Source organism: Bison bison, unplaced genomic scaffold (genome assembly GCF_000754665.1).
Source record: "Bison bison bison isolate TAMUID 2011002044 unplaced genomic scaffold, Bison_UMD1.0 scf7180017864519, whole genome shotgun sequence".
NCBI lineage: Eukaryota > Metazoa > Chordata > Mammalia > Artiodactyla > Bovidae > Bison > Bison bison.
The window spans coordinates 4,043,306-4,068,937 of record NW_011495072.1 but is presented as its reverse complement, the minus strand read 5'-3'; the positions used below and the strand labels follow the sequence as shown (position 1 = coordinate 4,068,937).

Sequence of the window (25,632 nt, the reverse complement as noted above, 5' to 3'; positions counted from 1 at the left end):
AGCAGGGACTTCCTGGTGGTCCAGTGGTTAAGAGTCGGCCTTACAATGCAGGGGACACAGGTTTGATCCCTGATCTGGGAACTAAGATCCCACTTGCCATGGAGCAACTAAGCCTGGAAATGCTGTGACTACTGAACCTCTGTGCTCCAGAGGCCCCGTGCACAACTAGAGAGCCCGTGCACTGCAAGGAAAGACCCTGAGTGCCACAATTAATTAAAAAGTCCTCAGTGCAAGTCCATTTTGTGCAAGTCCTCGGCACAAAAAGTGCAGAGAATATCTTCAGAGGCTGTCTGTGCACAGGGTAGGCTACTGGCTGGCTGGCTGGCAGGAAAGCCACCCTTTCAAATCCACATTTGGCTTCTGTAAATAGTTAACAGGTAGTCATATCACTGTGAAGAGCAGGGAGCCACAGCAATCTTCTCACGGAGCTCTGGAGAGGGCCTTGCATCCCGCAGGCTCCCAGGACTGCTATTTCCTGCAGAACCAAAGATGGCAATGCCATCACTGGTGTGAGAGAGACTCTCAGTGGACACTGGTGGTATTGCCACCCCTAAGAATCATTTCAGAAACACCCTCAGGTTCCTAGGAGCTCACTTCCTGGGCTGGGAGTGTAAAGGGCTGGTGTCATCTTGGAGTAGTCGTCCCAGTACACACACTCAGGTGAAACTAAATGATTGTTGTCCTACTCCAAACCCTCCCTGAGGAAGGCTGGTGTGTGCAGCTCTCACAATGCTGCCATTTCAAAGAACGAGTTAGGAGTGCTTCCTTCAAGCCTTTGTGACCTTTCCTGCGCCTTTGGAGTCTTATCCATGGGGTGTGTCTGACTCCTGAAAACAGTTAGCCTTTGTGAAGCTTTGTTTGCTTTTCCTTCAGTCCAGCTTTGCTCCAGGACCTGTTTCGTGTGTCTCATGAAGTTATTAGTTTTGGCTATTGCCATTGTTCATGAGGTGTTTTATTTTTTTTTTAATTGGAATTAAACACCACAATTATAAATTAGGATCCCCAGTATTTCTAGAAAAGTCAGACAACACTGGTTCTAAGTGTTGAAGTCAGTGGGAAACTAGGAAGCTGCCCCCTAGAAGGATTCTCCTGTTTGCCACAGTCCTCACTGCTCCCTATTACCTCTTAGACTCATGTGAGTACCGTGACCCTCTCCTGCAGAGCACTCATTCCTCAGGGATGGAATTCCACATGTATTGATTTAATATACTCCTTAGATGATGAGTTCAATGATGCCATCATGGAGATATTTTATTTTTCTATTTATTTTTAAATCCCTAGTGCCTAGGTGCCTAATTCACATTTGCTGAAGGAAAGTGGTGGCCAGAGGAAGAGGGAAGGGAAGAATTACTAATGACTTTCTGCAGTTGAAACAGAGAGAACTTAAATGACTTGCTCAGATTCACAGAGCTAGCTAGTGACACAGCAGAAAGTTGGACCCAAATTTCGAAGGCACATTTCTACTCCACTTTATCATTCTCTGTTCTGGGGGCTCTGCGGGCCTCTGCGGGCCTCTTTGGACTGTGATGAGAAAATTGCACCCTGAAAATTGTTATGGCTTTGGAGGCATGCCCGGCCTGGCTCCTGACAGAGCTGGTGTAATGGAACTGGGCTGCAGCTGGCTCCCTCTGTCACATGCAGGGGCAGCGCAGCCCTCTGGGCCCCCTCCAGGTAGGCTCCTGGGGCACCATGGCCACACTTAGTGGACATGTAAGACCCGGGATAATCAATCTGTTGGAAGAAGAAATGTGACCATCTGCCACATTCTTGGGATCCCCAGGTGACTCAGTGGTAAAGAATCTGCCTGCAATTTAGGAGACCCAGGTTTGATCCCTGGGTCAGGAAGATACCCTGGAGAAGGAAATGGCAACCCACTTCAGTATTCTTACCTGGAGACTCCCATGGACAGGGGAGCCTGCCGGGCTACTGTCTGTGGGGTTGCAAAGAGTAGGAGATGAATGAGTACACACAGTATTAGGTTGATTTTGACATAAGACCTGTCAAAAGCATGTTATTCTCCATTTACAGATGAAGAAATAGGTCCAGAGACTGAGTTTCCAAAAGTCACACAGCCAGTCAGTGTAAGAACAGGTTTTTAGACTTGATGTGTGAAATTCCTGAGCAAATTGTTACACCATGATGCATGACAGCCTTGAAAAAGGACAGACCTGATTCATGACCAGAATATAAGAAATTAACATCAAAAGAGTAAGGAGAGAGCAGGGCTTAGGACCCAAGGAGGAAGGGCCAGTTGGAGGTCGGGAAGCAGAGGCTGCAGGAGTGAGGGAGGAACTGGGGGTGGGCAGAGAAGGACAGCGATGATGAGCCTGGAGTTTAACGCACCGTCCTCTTTCTCCTGGCTATGCCCTGCCTTTGCCCCTCAGTGCGTGCGTGCTCAGTCGCTTCAGCTGTGTTTGACTCTCTGCAAACTCCTGGACTGGGCCCACAAGGCTCCTCTGTCCATGGGATTCTCCGGGCAAGAATACTGGAGCGGGTTGCCATGCCTTCCTCCAGGGGATCTTCCCGAGCCAGGCATCAGACTCGTGTCTCTTGCAGCTCCTGTGTTGCAGGTGGATTCTTTACCGCTGAGCCACCAAGGAAGCCCCTTACACCTCAGATTTCTGAGCAAAAATATGTTTTTATCTCCACTCTCTATGGACACATAATTTCTCAGCAATCAGATGTCCTAGATCTGGAAGAAGAAAGTGGTGGTCCAGAGGCTTCGCTGTCCAGTTCAAAGGAAAATGCAGGGATGCGCTCCTGTCCTTAGTGTTGAGTCTCTGACCCCTGCTTCAGAGAAAGGGGCTCAGCGTGGGAAGGGAGGAGAAACCAGTGTGTCCCAGGGAGGCGAGGCTCAGGAGCTCAGGCTTCCCACTGGGTGACTTCGGGCTCTTGTTCTGAAATTCAGTTTCCTCCCTCTAGAGGGAGGGGTTAGGTGGGATGGCCTCTTATACTCTGTGGTTTCATGCTTCTCCAGCCCAGGCCTGGGGTGCAGGCCAGTGAGATAAGAACAAACACAATGGTGATCAAGAGTCATCCAAGACATTGTTTAACGGATGAGCCCAGAGCCTTTGAACGGCCGAAGATGGTGTTTGAAACTTATCTCACCGGCATGTACTTTGAACCTGGAGAGTTTCTTGTTGTCCATGAGAAAAACGATTGGAGATGTGAATAGTCTGTGGGTGCTGTGTTATCTTAATGGCGAAGGTCTGAGTGTCAGGCCCAGGTTCAAAAGATCAGGTCTTGGGTAGACGGCTGACCCTCTTTGAGCCCCAGACGCCTTGTTTTTGGAAGGTGCACACCTCACAGGGTGGCCAAAGGGTTAGATGAGTTTCCATAGAGGGAGCATCTAGCACGGGACCTGGTAGAATTCCTACAAATCATCTGTCCTCCTTCCCCTTCCCTCCTCCCACTGGAGACGACTTAGCACGCACGCACACTCCACTACCATACAGAAGACTGATGGTCAGAAAGGGCTTCAGCGCGTAAACAGAATTGAGATCTGAATGTTCGTCTGCTGGGTTCAACCCCAAAGCGTCTTCTCCTCCCGCCTTCAATCATTTCCAGCATCAGGGTCTTTAACAGAGTCAGTTCTTCGCATCAGATGGCCAAAGTATTGGAGTTTCAGCTTTAGCATCAGTCCTTCCAATGAATACTCAGGATTGATTTCCTTTAGGTTGGACCAGTTGGATCTCCTTGCAGTCCAAGGGACTCTCAAGAGTCTTCTCCAACACCACAGTTCAAAAGCATCAGTTCTTCGGTACTCAGCTTTCTTTATGGACCAACTCTCACATCCATACATGACCACTGGAAAAACCATAGCTTTGACTAGACAGACCTTTGCTGGCAAAATAATGTCTCTGCTTTTTAATATGCTGTCTAGGTTGGTCATAGCTTTTCTTCCTATGGTTCGTCAAGGCTTTTTTAGTATTGTCACTCCAGCTCCTCATAAACATTACTATTTACATAGGGTCTTGATGTTCACAGGGATTTCTCTTAACCACTGTGATGTGGGGGGAGAGTAGTATTAATATTATCATTATTTTTCAGGTAGGACTAGGCTCAGGATGTCCCCTGACTTTCTGGAGACCATGGCCCCCTCATCCACCTCTGAGAATCCTTCTCTGCATCTTCCCAGCATGGCTCCTCTGCCCTTTCATTCTTTAGCCCTAAGGCCTAAGGGGTTCTTGTCACCCAAACGTAGAGTTGAGGGGAGGACCTACAATCAGAGCACTCGTGAGTTCAGTGGTAACAAGACTGCTCTTTCTTTCCAGGGATTGAGTCTTTAATAGTTCCTTAAATATGCCCCGGAGAAGGCAATGGCACCCCACTCCAGTACTCTTGCCTGGAAAATCCCATGGACGGAGGAGCCTGGTAGGCTGCAGTCCATGGGGTCGCTGAGGGTCAGACACGACTGAGCGACTTCACTTTCACTTTTCACTATCATGCATTGGAGAAGGAAATGGCAACCCACTCCGGTGTTCTTGCCTGGAGAATCCCAGGGACGGGGGAGCCTGGTGGGCTGCCGTCTATGGGGTCGCACAGAGTCGGACATGACTGAAGCAACTTAGCATAGCATAAATATGCCCATCCTGCAACTTAGAGTGACATTCAGTCTGCCAGTGATTACTGCTGCTGTGGGTGTGGTATGAGAGGGTGGATGAGTCACTTCACCCAGAGGCGCTCTCATCTGGGGCAGTGTTCTGTGGGGCTCACCAGCCCCTCCTGCCTGCCCCAGTCAGCCAAAGGGCTGAAATCTCTCCCTCTGACCACAGCAGTTCCTCAGGAAACTACCCCACCAGGCTGCAGCTTTCTGACTTTGCTCCGCTTTGTAACCCCTTCCCAGCCCAGCTTGGAATCCAAAGGGTAGGCCCAAGCCTCGAGATTCTGGCCTTGTCCACACCATTTGCTCCTAGATAATTCTCAGGCCCCATCATCTATCAGCTAAGGTCTTGGGGTCAGGCACACCTGGGTTCAAATGTTGGTTCTACCACTTACTGGCAATGCAAATTCAACCCTGTTGCTACACTTCTACAAATCACTGCTTTCCCATCTGTGTAATGGGAATAAAAGCACTGCCTTACCTCCAAGTGAGGGGCGAGATGTAGCAGGCAATGTACTTAGCACGGTGACTGGCTTGTAGCAGATGTTCAGTGAATTTCTGTGTGTGTGTGTATGTGTGTGACTGTATGTCTCTCCTGAGCACCCAACTCCCCTCTACTGTGGTTCTGTTTTGCTTTTGTTTTTTACCACATATCAATGTGAGTACCACAGGGCTAACCATTTGTATCTTCCCAAGCATCCTGATTTCATCCCTCCTTTTTCCTTTGGCTCTAACCTCTTCTATACCATTTTATTTTTCATAGCTTTTTGCAACTTTCATGTCCTCTGTCCATTTTTAACATTTTATAATAACAACATACCATAGCAATATAACGTTTTTCAGTCTTATCCAACAGAACAGGGAGTGGAAACTGATGGACTAGCTGCAAAACATTAATTGAAGCAATGAATTATTTTCTTTAAAAAAAAGAATAAAAATTTGCAAAAGAGTAAAAACAGGCAATTCACAGAAGAGCAAGTGCAGATGCTCAAAAAAATATGAAAAACTGTCAGACTCTAGTAATCAGGGAAATGCAAATGTAAATAGCATTGAGCTGCTTCTTTACTTCTAACAGAATGATCACAGTTTTAAAAGACTGATAATACTGGGTTGGCCAAAAAATTTGTTTGGGTTTTCCCATACCGTCTTATAGAAAGAAACCCCCGTATGAACTTTTTGGCCAACCCAATACCTATTGTTGGTAGGAATGCAGGGATAAAGGTTACTTGAATCATTGCTCTTGGATTCCACAGCTTTTGCAAATCACCCTGGCACCATCCATTAAAATTAAAAATACATAACATATACCTTTTGCCTAGCAGTTCCTGAAAATCTACCCCATAGAAATAAAAATATCAGAATGTAAAAAAAAAAAAAAAAAATCAGAATGTATGGCTATGTGCATAAGGATGTAGAATTAACCTTTTATCATGGAAAACAAGCAAAACCTAGAAACAGAGAAAATGCCCTTCAAAAGGGGTATTGTTGAATACATTATAACATGCCAGGGAATATTCTGCAGCCATTAAAAATAATAAATTGGAGCTATGTCCCGTGACTCACAGGGATTGCCATGAATAATTGATGAGAAAAAGCAAAGTGCAGGAAATTGGTTATAAAATTTTAAAGATGAAATAATGCTACTGTCTGTCTCCCACCCTCCCTACCCCAGGTCCCCACTGTGCAAATGAGCCAATACACACGAGCATGGAGAAGAACATGGCAGTATCCTGACCCAGTGGTCACTATGGTTTTGGGGGGAGGATAGTTGTGTGGCAGGATAGAGATGGGAGAAAGGAAGGGAGAACCCAATCTGAAGAAAAAAGAAAAGGCAAAAAGATGGCATTGAAATTTGTGTGTGGTATGTATATATATATTTAATAGGGGCTTCCCTGGTGGCTCAGATGGTAAAGAATCTGCCTGCAATGCAAGAGACCTGGATTTGATCCCTGGCTCGAGAAGATACCCTGGAGAAGGGATGGCTACCCACTCCAGTATTACTGCCTACAGAAGTCCATGGACAGAAGAGCCTGGCAGGCTATAGTACATGGGGTCCCAAAGAGTTGGACACAACTGAGCGACTAAGCACAGCACAGCACATGACATGTATAAATTTATGTATTAATGTAAAAATATCTGTGTAAGTAGATGTAAGAAGAAAATTTTAAGTTATATGTACAAACCTTATATATTTTTGTTAACCTAAAGCAACCAAATGTACATTTCCTTCACCAATGGTTTCACAGACAGCCAAGATCTTTTCACTGAGAATAAGCCTGTTTTGCAGGGGGTTTGGCCCTATTCTGCCTTATGTGCAAAAATCACACATTTAATGCTTTGTCCTATAGTTTCTAATTTCCGTTTCTATAGACTGCAGTGAGAACCTAGACACTTGGAAAATAAGTTTGTACAGGAATTGTTTAGATATTATGCTTCCCCTCAATCTATTCAGTTGTCTTGCCTACACGCAATTCAACAATAAACTTATTTTAGGATCTCACCTTTACTGTTTTTCCAAAACTGTCGCCTGGGTTCTTACAGAAACAATGACTCTTTTTCTCTTCTATTCACATTTCCTCAGTTTATGTGACATTTGTTAAGGTACAATGGCATAAAACAGACGTGGGAACAAATACATCTCTCTGTAGTTGACATTCACGTCAACAGGTAGACGCCATTGTATTGGCCTCCTGGAAGGTGTGGGCACCCTCTGGTGGCACATTCAATGTGCACCCCCATGTGGGAGCAGCAGACGTGGGAACAAATATATCTCTCTGTAGGTGACATTCACATCAACAGGTAGACGCCATTGTATGGCCTCTTGGAAGGTGTGGGCACCCTCTGGTGCCACATTCAATGTGCACCCCCACGTGGGAGCAGCACTCAGTGTGTTTCACTGAGAGAAGGCACAGGGCCACAGATCCTGGCCAGAAAGTTACCAGAAGTAGAACTTCATTGGAAACCTTTCTGTGCTGTGAATTGGTAATCCCTGCTGGGTCACATCCAGCTCTCTGATCATCACTCTGTCGATTATCCTATGATTAAACGTCTAAGGTTGCGTGTGGCTGTGCGAGTCATGGAGGTTTGCAGCCTTCTTCCTGCAATGCATCCTGGAATGTTTTTGTTAATATGGCAAAACATCTGGGTCAAGTGGCCTGTCTGGGGTGGGCAGACCTCATGCTTACTATCTTGTCTTGGGACAGGTGATGCAGGGCTGAGACAGGACTCTGGCCCACCTTCAAATCCCCTGACTGCCTGTGTAACTTTGGGAATGTCATCTTACATTACTATACCTGTTCCCCTGTTTGCAAAATGGGGTGATATTATTTAATTCACAGAGGCTCACATGAGATGAATGTTTTTAAAAGTATGTGCAGAAGGATAAGATCATCTGGATTATTTTCATCTGTGTACACCCTATATGATGTTATCACTCACCTAGAGCCAGACATCCTGGAATGTGAAGTCAAGTGGGCCTTAGGAAGCATCACTACAAACAAAGCTAGTGGAGGTGATGGAATTCCATTTGAGCTATTTCAAATCCTGAAAGATGATGTTGTGAAAGTGCTGTACTCAATATGCCAGCAAATTTGGAAAACTCAACAGTGGCCAAAGGACTGGAAAAGGTCAGTTTTCATTCCAATCCCAAAGAAAGGCAATGCCAAAGAATGCTCAAACTACCACACAGTTGCGTTCATCTCACACGCTAGTAAAGTAATGCTCAAAATTCTCCAAGCCAGGCTTCAGCAATACGTGAACTGTGAACTACCAGATGTTCAAGCTGGATTTAGAAAAGACAGAGGAACCAGAGGTCAAATTACCAACATCCGTTGGATCATTGAGAAAGCAAGAGAGTTCCAGAAAAACATCTACTTCTGCTTTATTGACTATGCCAAAGCCTTTGACTATGTGGATCACAATGAACTGTGGAAAATTCTTCAAGAAATGGGAACACCAGACCACCTGATCTGCCTCCTGAGACATCTGTGTGCAGGTCAGGAAGCAACAGTTAGAACCAGACATGAAACAATAGACTGGTTCTAAATCGAGAAAGGAGTACATCAAGGCTGTATATTGTGACCCTGCTTATTTAACTTATATGCAGGGTACATCATGAGAAATGCTGGGCTGGATGAAGCACAAGCTGGAATCAAGATTGCCAGGAAAAATATCAATAACCTCAGATATGCAGATGATACCACCCTTATGGCAGAAAGCGAAGAAGAACTAAAGAGCCCCTTGATGAAAATGGAAGAGGAGAGTGAAAAAGTTGGCTTAAAGCTCAACATTCAGAAAACGAAGATTATGGCATCTGGTCCCATCACTTCATGGCAAATAGATGGGGAAACAATGGACACAGCGTCAGACTTTATTTTTCTGGGCTCCAAAATCACTGCAGATGGTGACTGCAGCCATGAAATTAAAAGATGTTTGCTCCTTGGAAGAAAAGCCATGACCAAGCTAGATAGCATATTAAAAAGCAGAGACATTACTTTGCCAGCAAAAGTCCATCTAGTCAAAGCTTTGGTTTTTCAAGTAGCCATGTATGGATGTGAGAATTGGTCCATAAAGAAAGCTGAGCACTGAAGAATTGATGTTTTTGAACTGTGGTGTTGGAGAAGACTCTTGAGAGTCCCTTGGACTGCAAGGAGATCCAACCAGTCCATCCTAAAGGAAATCAGTCCTGAATTTTTTTTTAAACTTCTATTCTTTGGTGTTCATTATTATTTTTTTTAATTTTTTATATTAATTGGAAGCTAATTACTTTAGAGTGTTGTGGTGGTTTTTGCCATACAGCCACATGAATCAGCCATGGGTGTACACGTGTTCCCCATCGTGAACCTCTCTCCCACCTCCCTCCCCATTCCATCCCTCAGGGTCATCCCAGTGCACCAGCCCTGAGCACCCTGCCTCATGCATCAAACCTGGACTGGCGATCTATTTCACATATGATAATACATGTTTCAGTGCTATTCTCTCAAATCATACCACCCTTGCCTTCTCCCACAGAGTCCAAAAGTCTGTTCTTTACATCTGTGTCTCTTTTGCTGTCTCGCATATAGGGTCATTGTTACCATCTTTCTAAATTCCATATATATGCATTAATGTACTTCATTGGTGTTTTTCTTTCTGACTTACTTCACTCTGTATAATAGGCTCCAGTTTCATCCACCTCATTAGAACTGATTCAAATGTATTCTTTTTAAAGCTGAGAAGTATCCCATTGTGTATATGTACCACAGCTTTCTTATCCATTCGTCTGCTGATGCACATCTAGGTTGCTTCCATGTCCTGGCTTTTGTCAACAGTGCTGCGATGAACATTGGAGTACACGTGTCTCTTTCAATTCTGGTTTCCTTGGTGTGTATGCCCAGCAGTACTCCGGAATATTCATTGGAAGGACTGATGCTGAAGCTGAAACTCCAATACTTTGGCCACCTAATGCAAAGAACTGACTCATTGGAAAAGACCCTGATGCTGGGAAGGATTGAAGGAAGGAGGAGAAGGGGATAACAGAGGATGAGATGGTTGAATGGCATCACTGACTTGATGGGCATGAGTTTGAGTAAGCTCCTGGAGTTGGTGATGGACAGAGAAGCCTGGCATACTGCAGTCCATGGGGTCGCAAAGAGTCAGATACAACTGAGCGACTGAACTGAACTCAACTGTACTGAACTGAACACCCTATATGTTTTTTGTAACAACAGGATGGCATGAGGGACTCCATCCCTACAACAAGCAGCAAGGTTTGCAACAAGGAGCCTACCCTTTGGAGGCAGATAGAGGGGATCTGGAAACACTTTCCCCAGAATTTCACTGTACCTCCTGGTGCAAGTCACTTTATCTCTCTGAGCATTAGCTTTGTCATCTGAGAAGTGGAGAACAAGAATCAGAAAATCACATCTAGCTTGAGCAGTGATGGTGGTGGTGGTGCTTTAATCGCTAAGTCATGTCCAACTCTTGCGACCCCATAGACTGTAGCCTGCCAGGCTCCTCTATCCATGGGATTCTCCAGGCAAGAATACTGGAGTGGGTTGCTATTTCCTTCTCCAGGGTTTCTTTCTGACCTGGGTCTCCTGCATTGCAGACAGACTCTTTACCAACTGAGCTACGAGGGAAGCCCAACATTGAAGAGAAACCACCTATGGTGAGAATTAGAGATTAGGCTCCCAAGATGTCTGGAACACAGGAGAGGCCAGATAGATGTCATTCTTGTGGACATAGTCCATAAGCTAAGATCTAAAAGAAACTTCATGTCTTTTAGTTTCTATAACTCAAGTCATTTCTCTTGAGTTCTCGTTTTGTTGGTAGAAAACGTCAACCCCAGCCCTTCTGGGGAGCACCCCCACTCCGGCTCTGTGGACTGTGACTTTATGTTGAATGACCTGAGGGTTGAGCGTGCTTAACCTTGATCTTTTACCCACACAGGTTGGGCTGGACCTCCTTTGCCCTGTCCATCTGACCTGTGGCTCTCTATTGCTTATAGGACACAGTTAGCGTGTGCAATTATCCTTGTGGCTTGGTACACAGAGCCAGGAACCAAATGAGTGCAAGACAATAGGGAAGAGTAGGGCCTGTGGATAAAGCCATGCCTGTCTAAAAACATCAAAATCTGAAACAAATGGTTAACACCGTGAGGGCCAAACAAAACAAATGGGCCTCTCCACTCCTCTGTAGTCACAGCGGGCCTTCCCTCACCTCGGCCTCAGCTGGGAATACTCATTCCCAGGGATCAGTTTTTCAACTTGTCCAAGCTCTACAAGCAAGGCCTTTCCTCCCGTTTCTGGCACTCCCTATCCCTTCCTTGTTGTATTTTCCTCTATAGCCCTTACTGCTGTACCCTTCTTATTTATCCTGTTTAGTGTCTATTCCCCTCCATTAGAATGAAGGCCCATGAAGGCAGGTTTTCATTTCTTTTGTTTATTGTTATATCCCAAGTGCCCAGAACAGTACCTGGCACATAGTAGGCACTCAATAAATGTGTTGAATGAAATAAAATGGATGGATTTTTGAATGGATGGACATATGGATGACTGAGTGAATTCACTGTTGAATAGTTGAATTGGTTTCCTCTCTCCCCTTCCTATGATACTTGTGCTTTCAGAAGGTTCTCATCTGGGCTGCAACTAGGTTGAGGTCAGCGAGGCACTCATTTTGGGTACAAAACTTAACAGAGAACCAAAAAAGCTCAGCAATTAAATAAGGATATTTAATGCAATCGTTTGAAAAATTAAAATTAATGCCAAAAACTCTGTGATGAGCAAAATCTCAAATTTTTAAATGAAGACATGATCTGAAAGAAACTGCAGTGAGCTAAACTGAAAATTATTTAAGATTGTCACTTGATCAAGAGGAATTCTCAAACATGGCAATGTTCTGAATTGAAAATAAAGTAAGCAAAGAGGCAGGATTTGAAAGTTTTATGAGTTTCTTTCATTAAAGCCAGGAAAGTAACAGTCTAATTCTGGGGTTGGTATAAGTAAAATATTTAAATGTAAAATAATGTTAGGTTTTAATATTAATTAAGACTTTTCAATTTTCTTTTTTTTTAATAACACTGTACAGCTTGAGATATTAGTTCCCTGACCAGGCATTGAACCCAGGCCCACAGCAATGAAAGCACAGAATCCTGACCACTGGATTGCCAGGGAATTCCTTTTTTCATTTTTTTAAAAGCTGTTTTAATGTTCTGGAAAAATATGACTTGTTAAGAAAATACATGCACACATAGGAACACACACTTTTCTTTCGCTGTAGGGTCTTATATGGGTTGTTTCTCAGTAGATGCATGATGTCAGTAGACGCATGTCAGCTAAGCAGCTTTATGAGTCATCCCTCCCCAACAGGCCTCCAGAATTTTCACAGCCTCAACTACTTTCATCTACGTGAGTAAGAGGAACCTCCATACTCTCCCCATGGTGGCGGCACCAATTTACATTCCCCGCAACAGTGTATGAGGATTCTCTTTCCTCCACATTCTCACCAACACTTGCTATTTCCTGCCTTTTTGATAACAGCCATTCTAACGGGCATGAAGTGATGTCTCACGGTGGTTTTGATTTGCATTACCCTGTTATTAGTGATGCTGAGCACCCTTTCATGTGTCTGTTGGCCGTCTGTATGTCTTCTTGGGAAAAAATGTCTTTTCAGCTCCTCTGCCATTTTAAAATTGGGTGTGTGTTTTTGCTGTTGTTACTGTTGAGTTGTATGGTGTCTTTACAGATTTTGGATATTAGCGCCATACTGGATATATGATTTGCAAATATCTTCTCCTATTTGATAGGTTGTCTTTTCATTCTGTTGATAGTTTCCTTTGTTGTGCAGAAGCTTTTTAGATTGACATAGTTCCATTTGTTAATGATCCAGCTCTCCCACTTCTGCGTATTTATCCAAAGAATCTGAAAACACTAGTTCAAAAAGATATATGTATCCCTATGTTCATCACAGCATTATTTAAAATAGACAAGAGATTAAAAACAACCTAAGTTCCCTTCAATAGATGAATGGATAAAGAAGATATGGTATATATACATATATATATGTAGATATATAGATACACACACACACAATGGAAAAAAATGAAATCTTGCCACTTGCAATAACATGGATGTACCTTGAGGTTATTATGTTAAGTGAAGTAAGTCAAACAGAGAAAGAAAATAACCTATGATTTCACTTCTATTTGGAATATAAAAACAAAAACAAACAAACAAAAAACAAAATAAATAAACAAACCAAATCAAACACAAAGATATAAAGAATGGATTCCCTCGTGGCTCAGATGGTAAAGAAAAAAAGTGAAGTCGCTCAGTCGTGTCCGACTCTTTGCGACCCTGTGAACTGTAGCCTGCCAGGCTCCTCTGTCTATGGGATTCTCCAGGCAAGAATATTGGAGTGGGTTACCATTTCCTTCTCCAGGGGATCTTCCCAACCCAGGGATCGAACCCTGGTCTCCCGCATTGGAGGCAGACGCTTTAACCTCTGAGCCACCAGGGAAGCCCCCATGGTAAAGAACCTGCCTGCAATGTGGAAGATCTGAGTTCAGTCCCTGGGTCAGGAAGGTCCCCTGGAGAAGGAAATGGCAATCCACTCTAGTACTCTTGCCGAGGAAATCCCAAGAACAGAGGAGCCTGGTGGGCTACAGTTCATGGGATCGCATGAACACCACGGAGCAACTAACACTAGGCTACCAGAGGGTAAAGGGCTGGGGGAAGGGGAGGACAAAACAGGTAAAGGGGATCAACTGTGTGGTGACAGATGGAAATGAAATGTTTGGTGGTGAGCATGCTGCAGTGTTTACAGAAGTAGAAACATGTGGTACTCATGAATTTATGAATGTTATAAACCAATGTCACCTCAATAAAAAACACATTTAAAAATAAATATTAAAAAGGGAAAGGAGGGCTTCCCTGGTGGTTCAATGATAAAGAATCCAGCTATCAAAGCAAGAGACATGGGTTCAGTCCTTGGGTCAGGAAAATTCCACATACCACAGAGCAACTAAGCCTATGTGCTACAACTGTAGAGTCTGTGCTCTAGAGCCCAGGAACCACAACCACTGAGCCCATGTGTGGCAACTACTGAAGCCCACAGGCCTAGAGTCCGTGCTCCACAACACAAGAAGCCGTAGCAGTGAGAAGCCGTGCACCGAACTAGAGAGTAGCCCCTGCTTGCTGCAAACAAGAGAAAAGCCTGTGACGCAAACAAGACCCAGCACAGCCAAAAATAAATAAGATGAATAAAATTTTTTTAAAAAGATAAAGATGTAAGATGTGAGAGGATCGCAGGAGTCTGGTGAGGGAGGTGGTCTTGATTGGAACACTTTTCAGTGATTCCCAAATCAAGACACATAAGCCTACTACTTTGATCATTAGTTTTCCATTTTCAGGAAGGGATTTTTTTCCCTAATTATTTATTTATTTATGTGGCTGTATCGGATCTTTGTTGCAGCATGCAAACTCTTAGCTGTGGCATGTGGGATCTAGTTCCTGGAGCAGGGATCAGACCTGGGCCCCCTTCATTGGGAGTGTGGAGTCTTAGCCACTGGACCACCAGGGAAGTTCCCAGGAAGGAATCTTGAAAAAGAAATATTGAGAGAAAAAAAACAGATCAAGAAGAGGAAGAGCCTGGCAGAAGAGGAAGGGCTTTCTTATTATGCAGGCCTCAGACATTAACACAGGCAGCCCGGGCAACCCACACACTTGCTCACTGTGCTCTCACTTCCACCATCGTCTACTCCTTCCATTCTGACCCAGAGGAATGGGTACCTCCCAAGATGACACGTCCCACAACCCCTCACAGGGTGCTGAGCTGAGCCAGGCCTCTGACTACGTGGCCTCAGTGGCCAGTGCCATGCTTCCTGGGGGTGCTGTACAAACCTGACACTTGGTGAGGGGTTAAATCTGAGGGTGGATATTAGGAGACAACCCTGGTGTCACACAAAAGCACTGGAGCCGAGGCTGAGATTTTCGGGCTCCTGCTTCTGGCCCCTTCGCTGGACTACCTGTTGAGTGGCTGGTCTAGTTCCCTTCCCTCTCCGAGCCCCAGGCTTTTCATCTGTCTAATGAGACCTGGTTTCAACTCCTGGGTCGGGAAGATCCCCTGGAGAAGGAAATGGCAACCCACTCCAGTACTCTTGCCTGGAGAATCCCATGGACAGAGAAGCCTGCCATGGGGCCGCAAGAGTTGGACACGACTTAGTGACTAAACCACCAATGAGACCTCTGAGGACCCCTAAGCTTTGAATCTAGAAGGTAGAACTCAGCATAATATTTGGTGCCTTTGATAGGTGGTCAACACAAGTGGTTAAAAGCAAGCCCTCTCTCTAGAGAATACATAAATTATGGATAAAATTTTCCTTTGAGTGAACATAAAACTTGGAAAAGCATTTCCAAGGACTCCCAACTATATGTAGAAAATAGACCACAGGCGCCTGTCTTCTCACAGTGTGGTTGGTGGTCAAGAGGCCTCAGGGGCCACACTGCCTGGGTTTGAATCCTGTTCTGACTGACCTCAGACAAGTGCACGTCAGTTGTCTCATTTCTGAAACAAGGAAAGTTCTAGGACCTGCTTGTCCCTTGGAGAGGGCTACCAGTGGAGACAGAGTTTTTGGGAAGAGGGGCCAAGATGCAGAGATGGGTGTGACTAAAACCTGTGGCTGAAGGCTGAGGCTGTAGGATAGTTGATGGTGGAAAGGAGGTTCCAGTGGCTTTGCAAGAGGACACCCCCAGGAAGAGGACAGGGGTGGGAAGCACGAGGCAGTGTGGAAATGGGTGTGGAAGAAGGCAGATGACCGGGGAACGTGTACATGGGTCAGAGCCCGGCTGAAGAGGGAGAAGGGAGACACAACGGGACAACCGGTCTCAAGATTCCAAATTAAACTCTGATTTAAGGGGCTTTCATAGGTTCACTTCAGCTAGTGTCTGAAGCTAGTTCTTTGCTCGAACTTCCAAACAGGAAGTTGTCTTTTGACCTGGTAACTTTGGGTTCTGGGTAGAGAAACATAGAGTCCTGAGAGGAAGAAGTTGCATACATAGCCTTTCAGCCTCCAAAGAGCTGAGCCCAGGCTGAGAAGCTGATGAGGAAGTCCTGCTTCAGGATAGGAGGGCAGTCCCCTCCTATTCTTTTTTTTGGGGGCGGGGGCCAGCCACTAGGCTTGAGGGATCTTATTTCCAAGACCAGGGATCAAACCCGTGCCCCATGCAGTGGAAGCTCAGAGTCTTAACTGCTCAGTGTCTGAGTAAAGCTTGGAGTCTTCCCGTCAGGGAAGTCCCAGTTCCTTAGTTTTTTTAGTAATGACAGTTTTATTAGGACATAATGCACATACTATACAATCCACCTATTTAAAGTGTACAGTTCAATAATTTTAGTCTCTTCAGAGTTAGGCAATCAGTTCTAGAAGGTTTTCATCATCCCCCCAAAGAAACCTTGTACTCATGAGTAATCACTCCTTCCCTACACCCAACATCCTCCTCCCAGCCCTATATGGAAATTTTGTATAAATATAATTGTATAACATGGGATCTCTTTTTAAAAACTGGGGTGCTGCAGGCTCAGTCGTGTCTGACTCTTTGCTACCCCATGGACTGTAGCCCACCAGGCTCCTCTGTCCATGGAATTTTCCAGGCAAGAATACGGATTGGGTTGCCATTTCCCTCTCCAATATATTTGCTCTATAATGTTGTTAGTTTCTCCCGTCAAAGAAGTGAGTCAACTGTATGTATACATATATCACCTCCCTCTTGGGCCTCCCTCCTACCTCCCAATCCCACCCTCTAGGTCATCACAGAGCATAGAGCTGGGCTCTCAGCACTGTACGCGCCCCCGCAATCCCACCCTCTAGGTCATCACAGAGCACTGAGCTGGGCTCTCAGCACTGTACCGCAGGTTCCCGCTAGGTAGCTATTTCACATACAGCAGTGCACATTGGCTTCTTTTACTGAGTACATTTTTAAGGTTCATCCACTTTGTAGCATGAATCAGAACTTCAGTATTTTGAGTTTTGAAAAACATTGTTTAATGTTATACAAACACACCGCAGGTATACTCTGTTGTAAATATTATGTGGGTCAAGAAATAACAACGTTACCTCCCCTAAAGCCCTCATTCCCCTTCACAGTCAGTATTCCCTCCCCACCCTGCCAACCACTTGGAGTAAGAATGACTTTTTCTTCACCAGGTATCATCAAACATCTGCATTCCTAAAGGCCTGTATCACGTTTTATATTGAGTATTACTCCACTGCATGGACAGACCACATTTTATTGATCTATTCATCCCTGTATGTGTATTTGGAGGATTTCCATTGTTTGCTGCTGTGAATAACGACCTATGAACATCCACGTGCAAGTTTTCTGGACGTATTTCTCTTGGGTGTATACCAATGGGTGGGATTGCTGGGTCTTAGGGTTACCTCCTTTTTCCTTTGCATACACTTCCATTTTAGGACCTGGTATATATCCCACAAGCAATCACAGGTCTGCCTGCCCTGCCACACTATGAGCTTCCTTCATCTTGAATACCCCACTGAACCTAGTGTCTGTGTGTGTATGTGTGTGGGCAGAGTTACACGTCATGTTTGACTCTTTGCAACCTCAGGGACTGAAGCTCACCAGGCTCCTCTGTCCCTGGGATTCTCCAGGCAAGAATACTGAAGTGGGTTGCCATGCCCTCCTCCAGGGGATCTTCCCGACCCAGAGACTGAACCTGCATCTCTGCATCTCCTGTACTGCAGGCGGATTCTATACCACTGAGTCACCAGGGAAGACCAACCTAGCACCTAGAAAGCACTAAAATATGTAAGGGGCCCTCCACTGCTTCAGATGATGCTTACAGGCAGAATAAGAAGAGGTCTTGAACTGGCCATCCGATCTTATAAGAAGGCCTTGGCAAGCTTGATCTCGGCAAGATCTTGGTAAGCTTGGCAAGTAGTGAGAGTGAAAGCCTGACTGACCTGTGTTCAAGGAAGAATGGAGAGAGAAGAGTCAGAAAAAGAAAGTACAGATCATTCTTTTGAGGAACTTTTCATAAAAGAGAACAGAAAAGTGAGACAAGAGCTGGATGGGAAAGTGTAGTCAAGAGTATTTTGTTGTTTCTTAAAGATATGAGAAATGACAGTATGTATGATGTCATAGAAAGGTAAGAGCTGATGCTGGGAGAAGAAATGACAGTATGTATGATGTCATAGAAAGGTAAGAGCTGATGCTGGGAGAAGAAATGACAGTATGTATGATGTCATAGAAAGGTAAGAGCTGATGCTGGGAGAAGAAATGACAGTATGTATGATGTCATAGAAAGGTAAGAGCTGATGCTGGGAGAAGAAATGACAGTATGTATGATGTCATAGAAAGGTAAGAGCTGATGCTGGGAGAAGAAATGACAGTATGTATGATGTCATAGAAAGGTAAGAGCTGATGCTGGGAGAAGAAATGACAGTATGTATGATGTCATAGAAAGGTAAGAGCTGATGCTGGGAGAAGAAATGACAGTATGTATGATGTCATAGAAAGGTAAGAGCTGATGCTGGGAGAAGAAATGACAGTATGTATGATGTCATAGAAAGGTAAGAGCTGATGCTGGGAGAAGAAATGACAGTATGTATGATGTCATAGAAAGGTAAGAGCTGATGCTGGGAGAGAGGGGTTGACAAAGACAAGAGTGATGCCCTTATGTAGATGAGGGGAGGTGTCATCCCATGCAGCAGCAGCGTGAATGGTCCATCCCCTGGAAGACGCTGAAACCCTAACTCCTGCTGTGACTATATTTGGAGGTAAGGCCTGGGAGGAGAGGATACAGGTTAGATGAGGTCATAAGGGGAGGCCCCCAATCCAACAGAACTGGTGCCCTTCTTAAAGGAACAGATACCACAGCTCTTCTCCCTGCCATGTGGGGACACAGCCAGACAGGAAGAGACCTCACCAGGCACCACACTGGCCAGCATCTGATCTGGGGCTTAGCCTCTAGAACTAGGACAAATACATTTCTGTTTTCTAAGTCACCCAGTCTGCGGTATTTTGTTATGGCAGCCCAAGCAGACTAAGACAAGTGGAGAGATTGGTGTTAGGAGGAGCGAGACGAGTTCACCCACAGTAACAGGAGGGGAGGCAAGGCACTTGGGTGCTGACGCAGCTGGGTGTGAGGTGTGGGAGGGTGGGGAGTAGGAAAGGGGGTCTCCTCAGTGCTTTTTTTCAGTGATATAGGAAGCACGATGAGAAGTTGAGAATGAGGACACAGCGTTATGAGTGTAAGAGCAAAACGAGGAAACAGCGAATGGACCAGTGTGATCCAACGAGGACATCTGAGAAACACTGGGAATCCCTTTGAGGTGTGCAGTCATTGAAGTGAAACTCATCAGCCAGGTGGTATGTTTTTCTCCAGGATGTTCAGCAGTTTGAATGGAGGGAAGGGAACTAGTACAAGTGAGTATAACCACAGCTGGGGTCTGGCCAAGTATAGGGGTAAAGAGTGAGGGTGGAGATGCACTGATGAACACTGGAGACCCCAAATAGTGAGGAGAAGGAGGACTCAGAGGGGATGAGGGCCAGGGAAGAGGCAGGGTGGCCAGCTTGCAGGTCCTGGCTGGACTGCTGGAGTTTTGGATTAGGGCCCCTTGGGGGTGTGGTGTGGAAGACAGCAAGCAAAGAGGGCATGCTAAGAGGGCATGCTAGTGAGGGGCTGCTAAGTCAGGGCGACTAAGATAGTGAGGGGCTGCGATATTGCTGAAAAGACCAGGAGCAGGGCCCAGGCAGTGCTGGGAAAGGAAGCTGAGATCCCTGGGGGAGACCATGCCAGGGTATTGGAAGTTACAGGTTTTGAAAACACTCCAATTCTGAAAGGGGCAGAGTTGAGAGTGGTTTCCACCTGGTGTTAAAATCTTCATGGCATGAGGAATAACAAAGATAACTTGGAAAAGGGCTATTGGGTGGTATGGGTCTGCTGGTGTGAGCATCAGAGCTGGAGAAGGAGCAACAGTCTGGAAGCAGAGCTGAGCCAGGACAATGCCCCTCCTCCCCCTGAGCCATTGCACAAGCCGCAGAGGAGAGGAGAGCTTGCCCTTGAGATGGCTGACCGTGTTCATGAGGACAGAAAGGGGACGTGGACATTCATTAAAGAGGATACAAGGGGTTTTACTGGTGATAGATGGGGTCAGAAAAGGCCAAGGAGCCCATATCAGGACCAAAGTCTGGAAGATAAAGGAAATTCTGGGAGTTGCTTCGTCATATATATACACATACTTACATTATTTACAAACATTACCTGTCTAGAAAAATACATTTTGTAATTAACAATTAAGGAACAAGATAGTATCTAGTGACGTTCAGTGTGGGTGACAGAGCAGAAACTAATGCCTGTTGTGTGTTAGTCCTTATTTCTTCTAGGAAACGTCTTATAAACGGTCAGTTTCAGGCAGACTTTCAGTTTCCTCAAGGAGAAGGTAATACGTGAATGGTAAATCAGATGCCTTCCCGAAGCGATTGAAATAACTTAATTACCACATGTTCCATTTCATCTTCTGTTACCAAACAACAGGCACTATAAAAGAAATATCTCATATTAGAATAAAACACAGTCCATCTGTGTTGCAGTATACGGCCCTCTTATTCTAATGCAGGAAGCCCTTTTGTAATAAACCCATCAAAGGCAAGAGTTCTAGGGAGCAGAGACGGAGGGAGACTGGTCTTGGGTCCTTATGGGATGGTAGCTGGAGATCTCCCAGGAGTGCTATCCTGGTACACAGCACAAATTCAGAGCCCCAGCTTCTCAAACCAACTCAGTCTTGATCTTTTTACACTTGCGCTTTTTTGCGTTTTGTTTTTCATCTGACATTTACTCTTCTATGTGACACATACAAGGATTTTAACTTTTTCTTTGTTTCTTCAAATATTTTCTAATTATGCTGTCATTTTAAAAGTAACTTCACTACTTTAAGATGGAGTTTTTTTTTTAATCAGATGTGTAATTCCTGTACTAAATATTACTTGATTATTATTTTCATTATGATGTTTGCCAAGTGTAGGATGGGAGAGAACTTATTTGACATCTTGCCATGTGCTGAATGGCTTGAGAGAGTATACTTGCTGATAACGTGAGTGGAATGATGACTTTAGTGTAATTACTGAGCCTATGACATGAACTATTTCTTTTATGAAGAATTAGGGCTCACTTTCTTCATGCTGAATTGAATCCTGGTATCTCCAAATAACAGACCTGAGCTTTTAAGACCCACAGGTAAACTGCCACCCCTTCTAACAGTCATTTCCTTTGCCACAAGAATATCCTGGCCATGGTTTTCTTCTTTCAGCTTCTCTTCCTGATTATTCGTCTTTGTGGTGATGACAGAACACCCTTGAGTGACTCAGAGTAAATCAACTCAGCTACAGCTCTGCCTGAGAACGTTCCTTTGAACTGAGAAAAGGTCATTTCATGGCTTTTTTTTTTGTCTTCCCCACAGTCTGTGTTTCCATAGACCAGATCAGACCAGAGTTCCAAAAGATCTGCATGACTTTGGTAAAAGGAGTTTGTAAAAAACTGTCCATTAGTGTTCATTTTCATGTCCATTTGTGCTGGACATGAAAAGATGTTCAGGATCATTAGTCATTAGGAAAATACAAATTAAAACCACAACAAATTCTTGTTTTATATCTTCTAGTTTGGGGAAAGTTAAAATAAAGAAATTTGACAACAAAAATAATTAGTGCTGGGATCAGAGGGGTTAGGTAAAGGAAACAGGCATTTTCCTCACTAAGAACCTTGTTGTTTAGTTTCTGACTCATGTCTGACTTGTTTGTGACCCCACGGACTGCAGCATGCCAGGCTTCCCTGTCTTTCACTATCTCCCGGAGCTTGCTCAAACTCATGTCCATTGATTTGGTGATGCCATCCAACCATCTCATTCTCTGTCACCCCCTTCTTCTCCTGCCCTCAATCTTTTCCAGCATCAGGGTCTTTTCCAATGAGTCAGCTCTTCAAATCAGGTGGTCAAAGTATTGGAACTTCAGCATCAGTCCTTCCAATGAATATTCAGGGTTGATTTCCTTTACGATTGACTGGTTTGATCTCCTTGCTATCTAAAGGACTCTCAAGAGTCTTCTCTAGCACCATAATTTGAAAGCATCAATTCTTCAGTGCTCAGCCTAATTCTTAATGGTACAACTCTCACCATCCGCACATGGCTACTCACAGAGATGTGACAAATTTGCATTTCTTCCTGGTTATGCTTGTCCCCGCCTCCCCCATTCCTCCCCCAGCCCTGCCCCCCCACCACATCTGTTAACCCTTTAATAATTGAGTTTAGGGAACTCCCCTTTGCAGCCACAGTGGGCTCTTTAAATCTAAAAGGCATTCTTAAATAGGTAAGAAACACACAAAATACAAAATCTGAGCAGCCAACAAAAATATACCAAGAAAAGTAAGCTCCTCTCCCACACCCAGCCCCAAGCTACCTATTTATTCCTCAGGATGTTACCCTGAGATGTCAGTTTTCTCTTCCTAGCTCATCATCCCCAGGCAATATTTTTCATGAAAAATTCTAGTGCCACAGAACCTACAAATGCCTCCCTACTCCCATATCACTCATTTTAATGCTCTTGACTTCCAAAGATTTTCTTGCAAATATGGTCTCTTTCACCACCTCTTCAATTTGATGCTAAGCAGGCCGACATCTTTATCAATAACAATGATGTTTGGTTCCTGCCTATGTCTCCGCCTCTGCTGCTTCTCCCAGCTGGAATGCCTTCTGTTTCTTACATGCCCATCCATTCTCCCCAGTGTGACCTTAAGTTTCTCAGAGGTAGGATCCCTAATATATGCTTTCTCTGAATCTCATACAACGTCTAGCCTCACTGGGTACACTGATCTCAAGCCATCGGCTCACACAGTGCCTGCCATCTAGTCATCTCCATAAGAGTGCTTGTTGAAAGAATAAAGGAGCAGGTAAAGGAACGAGGCCTGGACTACCCCGTCACCTTTCTCAGTGGCCCTGGATGACAGCCCTCCCATGAACAACATCTCCTGTCATTGTTCATGAAGGCCACACATCAACTGTTACCATCAGGATCTCAGCAGAGGCCCTGCCTGGGATCTCACCCTCACCTGCCCTCACGAGCACTGCTTCAGATCTGAACGCCCCACCTCTGACCATAACCTCCAGGTCTTCTGCTGCTGCCCCTACACTGCTAGCACACCTGCCTCTCACCTCATCCGTGGCCGATCCCTTCCCACCCTCTCTCCACGGGGCCTCCTAGCCCACCAACCCCTGGTGGCCTCAGTACCCCTGCCCAGCCTGCACCCTGCAGCTGGCTGAGCTGTCTTCTAGAATCCCTTACCCCAGGCCTTCTGCAGTAGCTGACTTGCCAGGTGACTTGGTCACTGTCCTGGCCAGCAGCTGGAGAGAAAGAAACCTCCCAGCCCACACAGTGGTCCCAATGGTACCACTGCTCTCAGGCCATCACTGCATGGCAGTGATGGCTCCATCACCCTACTCCAACCACTCACCCAGTGGCTTTCATGAAAGCCAGCCAAATCACTCAGCCAAGCCAAAGGTCTTGACCACCGCCCTCCTCCTCTGCCTCTCTGAAGCTCTAATGCATGGCCTCTTCCCTTGGATCCATAACAGGGTACCACCTGGCTCTCCTCCTGGACTCCTCCACCTCGCCCTCCACTTTAGGGCCTCCGGCTTCTATTTCTTGGTGACCTCAGATGCTCTGGGAAGCCGTTACTGTCCTAACAAAGATGCTTCCCAACTTGTAACCTCAGCCCCAGCCCCTCCAGCCACTTCTCCAACTAGGTGCTGGATATCTCTACCCACGTAATGTGCCTGCACCCCAAACTTGGCCTGACTTGAGCACAAATCCACCTTCCCAAACAAGGGCTCCGTCTGACTCCTGCTATGTCTGGCAGTGCTGCCAAGGGTTGAAATTCCTGTTGCTTTCGGCTCCTTTCTTGAAAAGAGTCATAACCAAAATAGCTAACATTTATTGGGCACCATTATGAGCCAGTCCTCCTCCAATGTGGGAGACCTAGGTTCGATCCCTGGGTTGGGAAGACCCCCTGGAGGAGAGGGCATGGCAACCCACTCCAGTATTCTTGCCTAGAGAATCCCATGGACAGAGGAGCCTGGTGGGCTACAGTCCATGGGGTCACGAAGAGTCGGACACGACTGAGCTACTAAGCACAGCACAACATGAGCCAGTCGCTCTGAAGCATTTTGATTGCACCAACTTGCTAGGTGGCTTCCCTGGTGGCTCAGATGGCAAAGCGTCTGTCTGCAATGCAGGAGACCTGGGTTTGATCTCTGGGTTGAGAAGATCCCCTGGAGAAAGAAGTGGCAGCCCACTCCAGTACTCTTGCCTAGAAAATCCCATGGATGAAGGAGCCTGGTAGGCTACAGTCCATGGAGTCGAAAACAGTTGGACACAACTCAGCGACTTCACTTTCACACCAATACAGCTTCTCTTCTGCTTGGCTAGATTTATCCACTAACCAGTGTCCCCATGTTTTGCCTCTTGTCTATTTATTCATTGTATGCTTTACCAATACAGACATCTTCCCAAAGCATAGTGAAGTGAAGTCGCTCAGTCATGTCTGATTCTTAGCGACCCCATGGACTGCAGCCTACCAGGCTCCTCTGTCCATGGGATTTTCCAGGCAAGAGTACTGGAGTGGGGTGCCATTGCCTTCTAGCTCTGCTCAAAAATCCTCAATGGTTTCTCAGAAATAAATCACTGAACCTCTTGGTAGCTCTCTCTCAATATCCTGGCCTGGCTCAACCCCTATCCCATCAACATATGCTGCCTCAAAAGGGGTGACTTGCCACCCCCAACCCTGCCCTTTCCAGACCTGAGCTTTACTCTTCCCCGAATTCCTAAAAGTCTAGCTCATTGGCCTCTGCCTCCTGACCATGGGGATTCTGCAAGGACAGGGACTTCTGGATCTCCTTAAGGCAACTTCCTTCACCCATGGCCACCATTCATTGTGTTTGGATCCTATCTTTTGTTCATGATGCAGGCCCAGCTCTGATCCTGGCTCCCTAAGTGAACCTTATCCTTGGCTCCATTTTCCTGGGATAGAAGAAGGAGGGAGTATATTTTTGGTGGTTAACAGGATAACCCATGGAGTCTGAAGACCTAGATTTGAATCCCAGCTCTACCATTTATGAGTCACGTGACTTGACTTCTCCAAGTCTTCCATTTGATGTCTCTAAACAAGATACCCCCATGCAAAGCTCAATGAGAGGACTGAATGAGATGTTACATGGAAAGTGACTGGTTGGTGCTTAATGAACTGTGGTGAGTAATCTGCTGATATTACTTATTACTGTTCAAGGCAACTGACAGATAAGTAGAACCTGGTTCCCCAAAGAACAGGCCCTCTACATGGGGGTTGTTCTGCTTTTAATACATGATACATACCGTGCCCACTGAGCAGTCTATGGGTTACTTACCTAGGCCCCCGAGTTTCATTGGCTATGACGTCCCAGAAAACCTACAAATGAAGACATTTTTGTCTCAATTAAAGAGCTGAAAAAAAAA

General features: G+C 45.4%; 1 protein-coding gene across 6 annotated transcripts in view; it reads right to left on the bottom strand.

Annotated features, from left to right (window-relative positions):
* The window catches only part of CD58 (CD58 molecule), a 62,680-nt gene that overhangs the window by 2,135 nt on the left and 34,913 nt on the right, over nt 1-25,632 (bottom strand). For 4 of the 6 annotated variants that reach the window (XM_010830726.1, XM_010830729.1, XM_010830725.1 and 1 more), the window contains exon 5: nt 25,545-25,585. In XM_010830726.1, coding sequence (XP_010829028.1) covers nt 25,560-25,585 — 26 coding nt within the window. In that variant the 3' untranslated portion in view covers nt 25,545-25,559. Of the gene's footprint in view, nt 1-17,096; nt 20,636-25,544; nt 25,586-25,632 lie in introns of those variants that run through there. The other 2 variants (XR_824381.1, XM_010830727.1) reach the window with 2 other exon arrangements.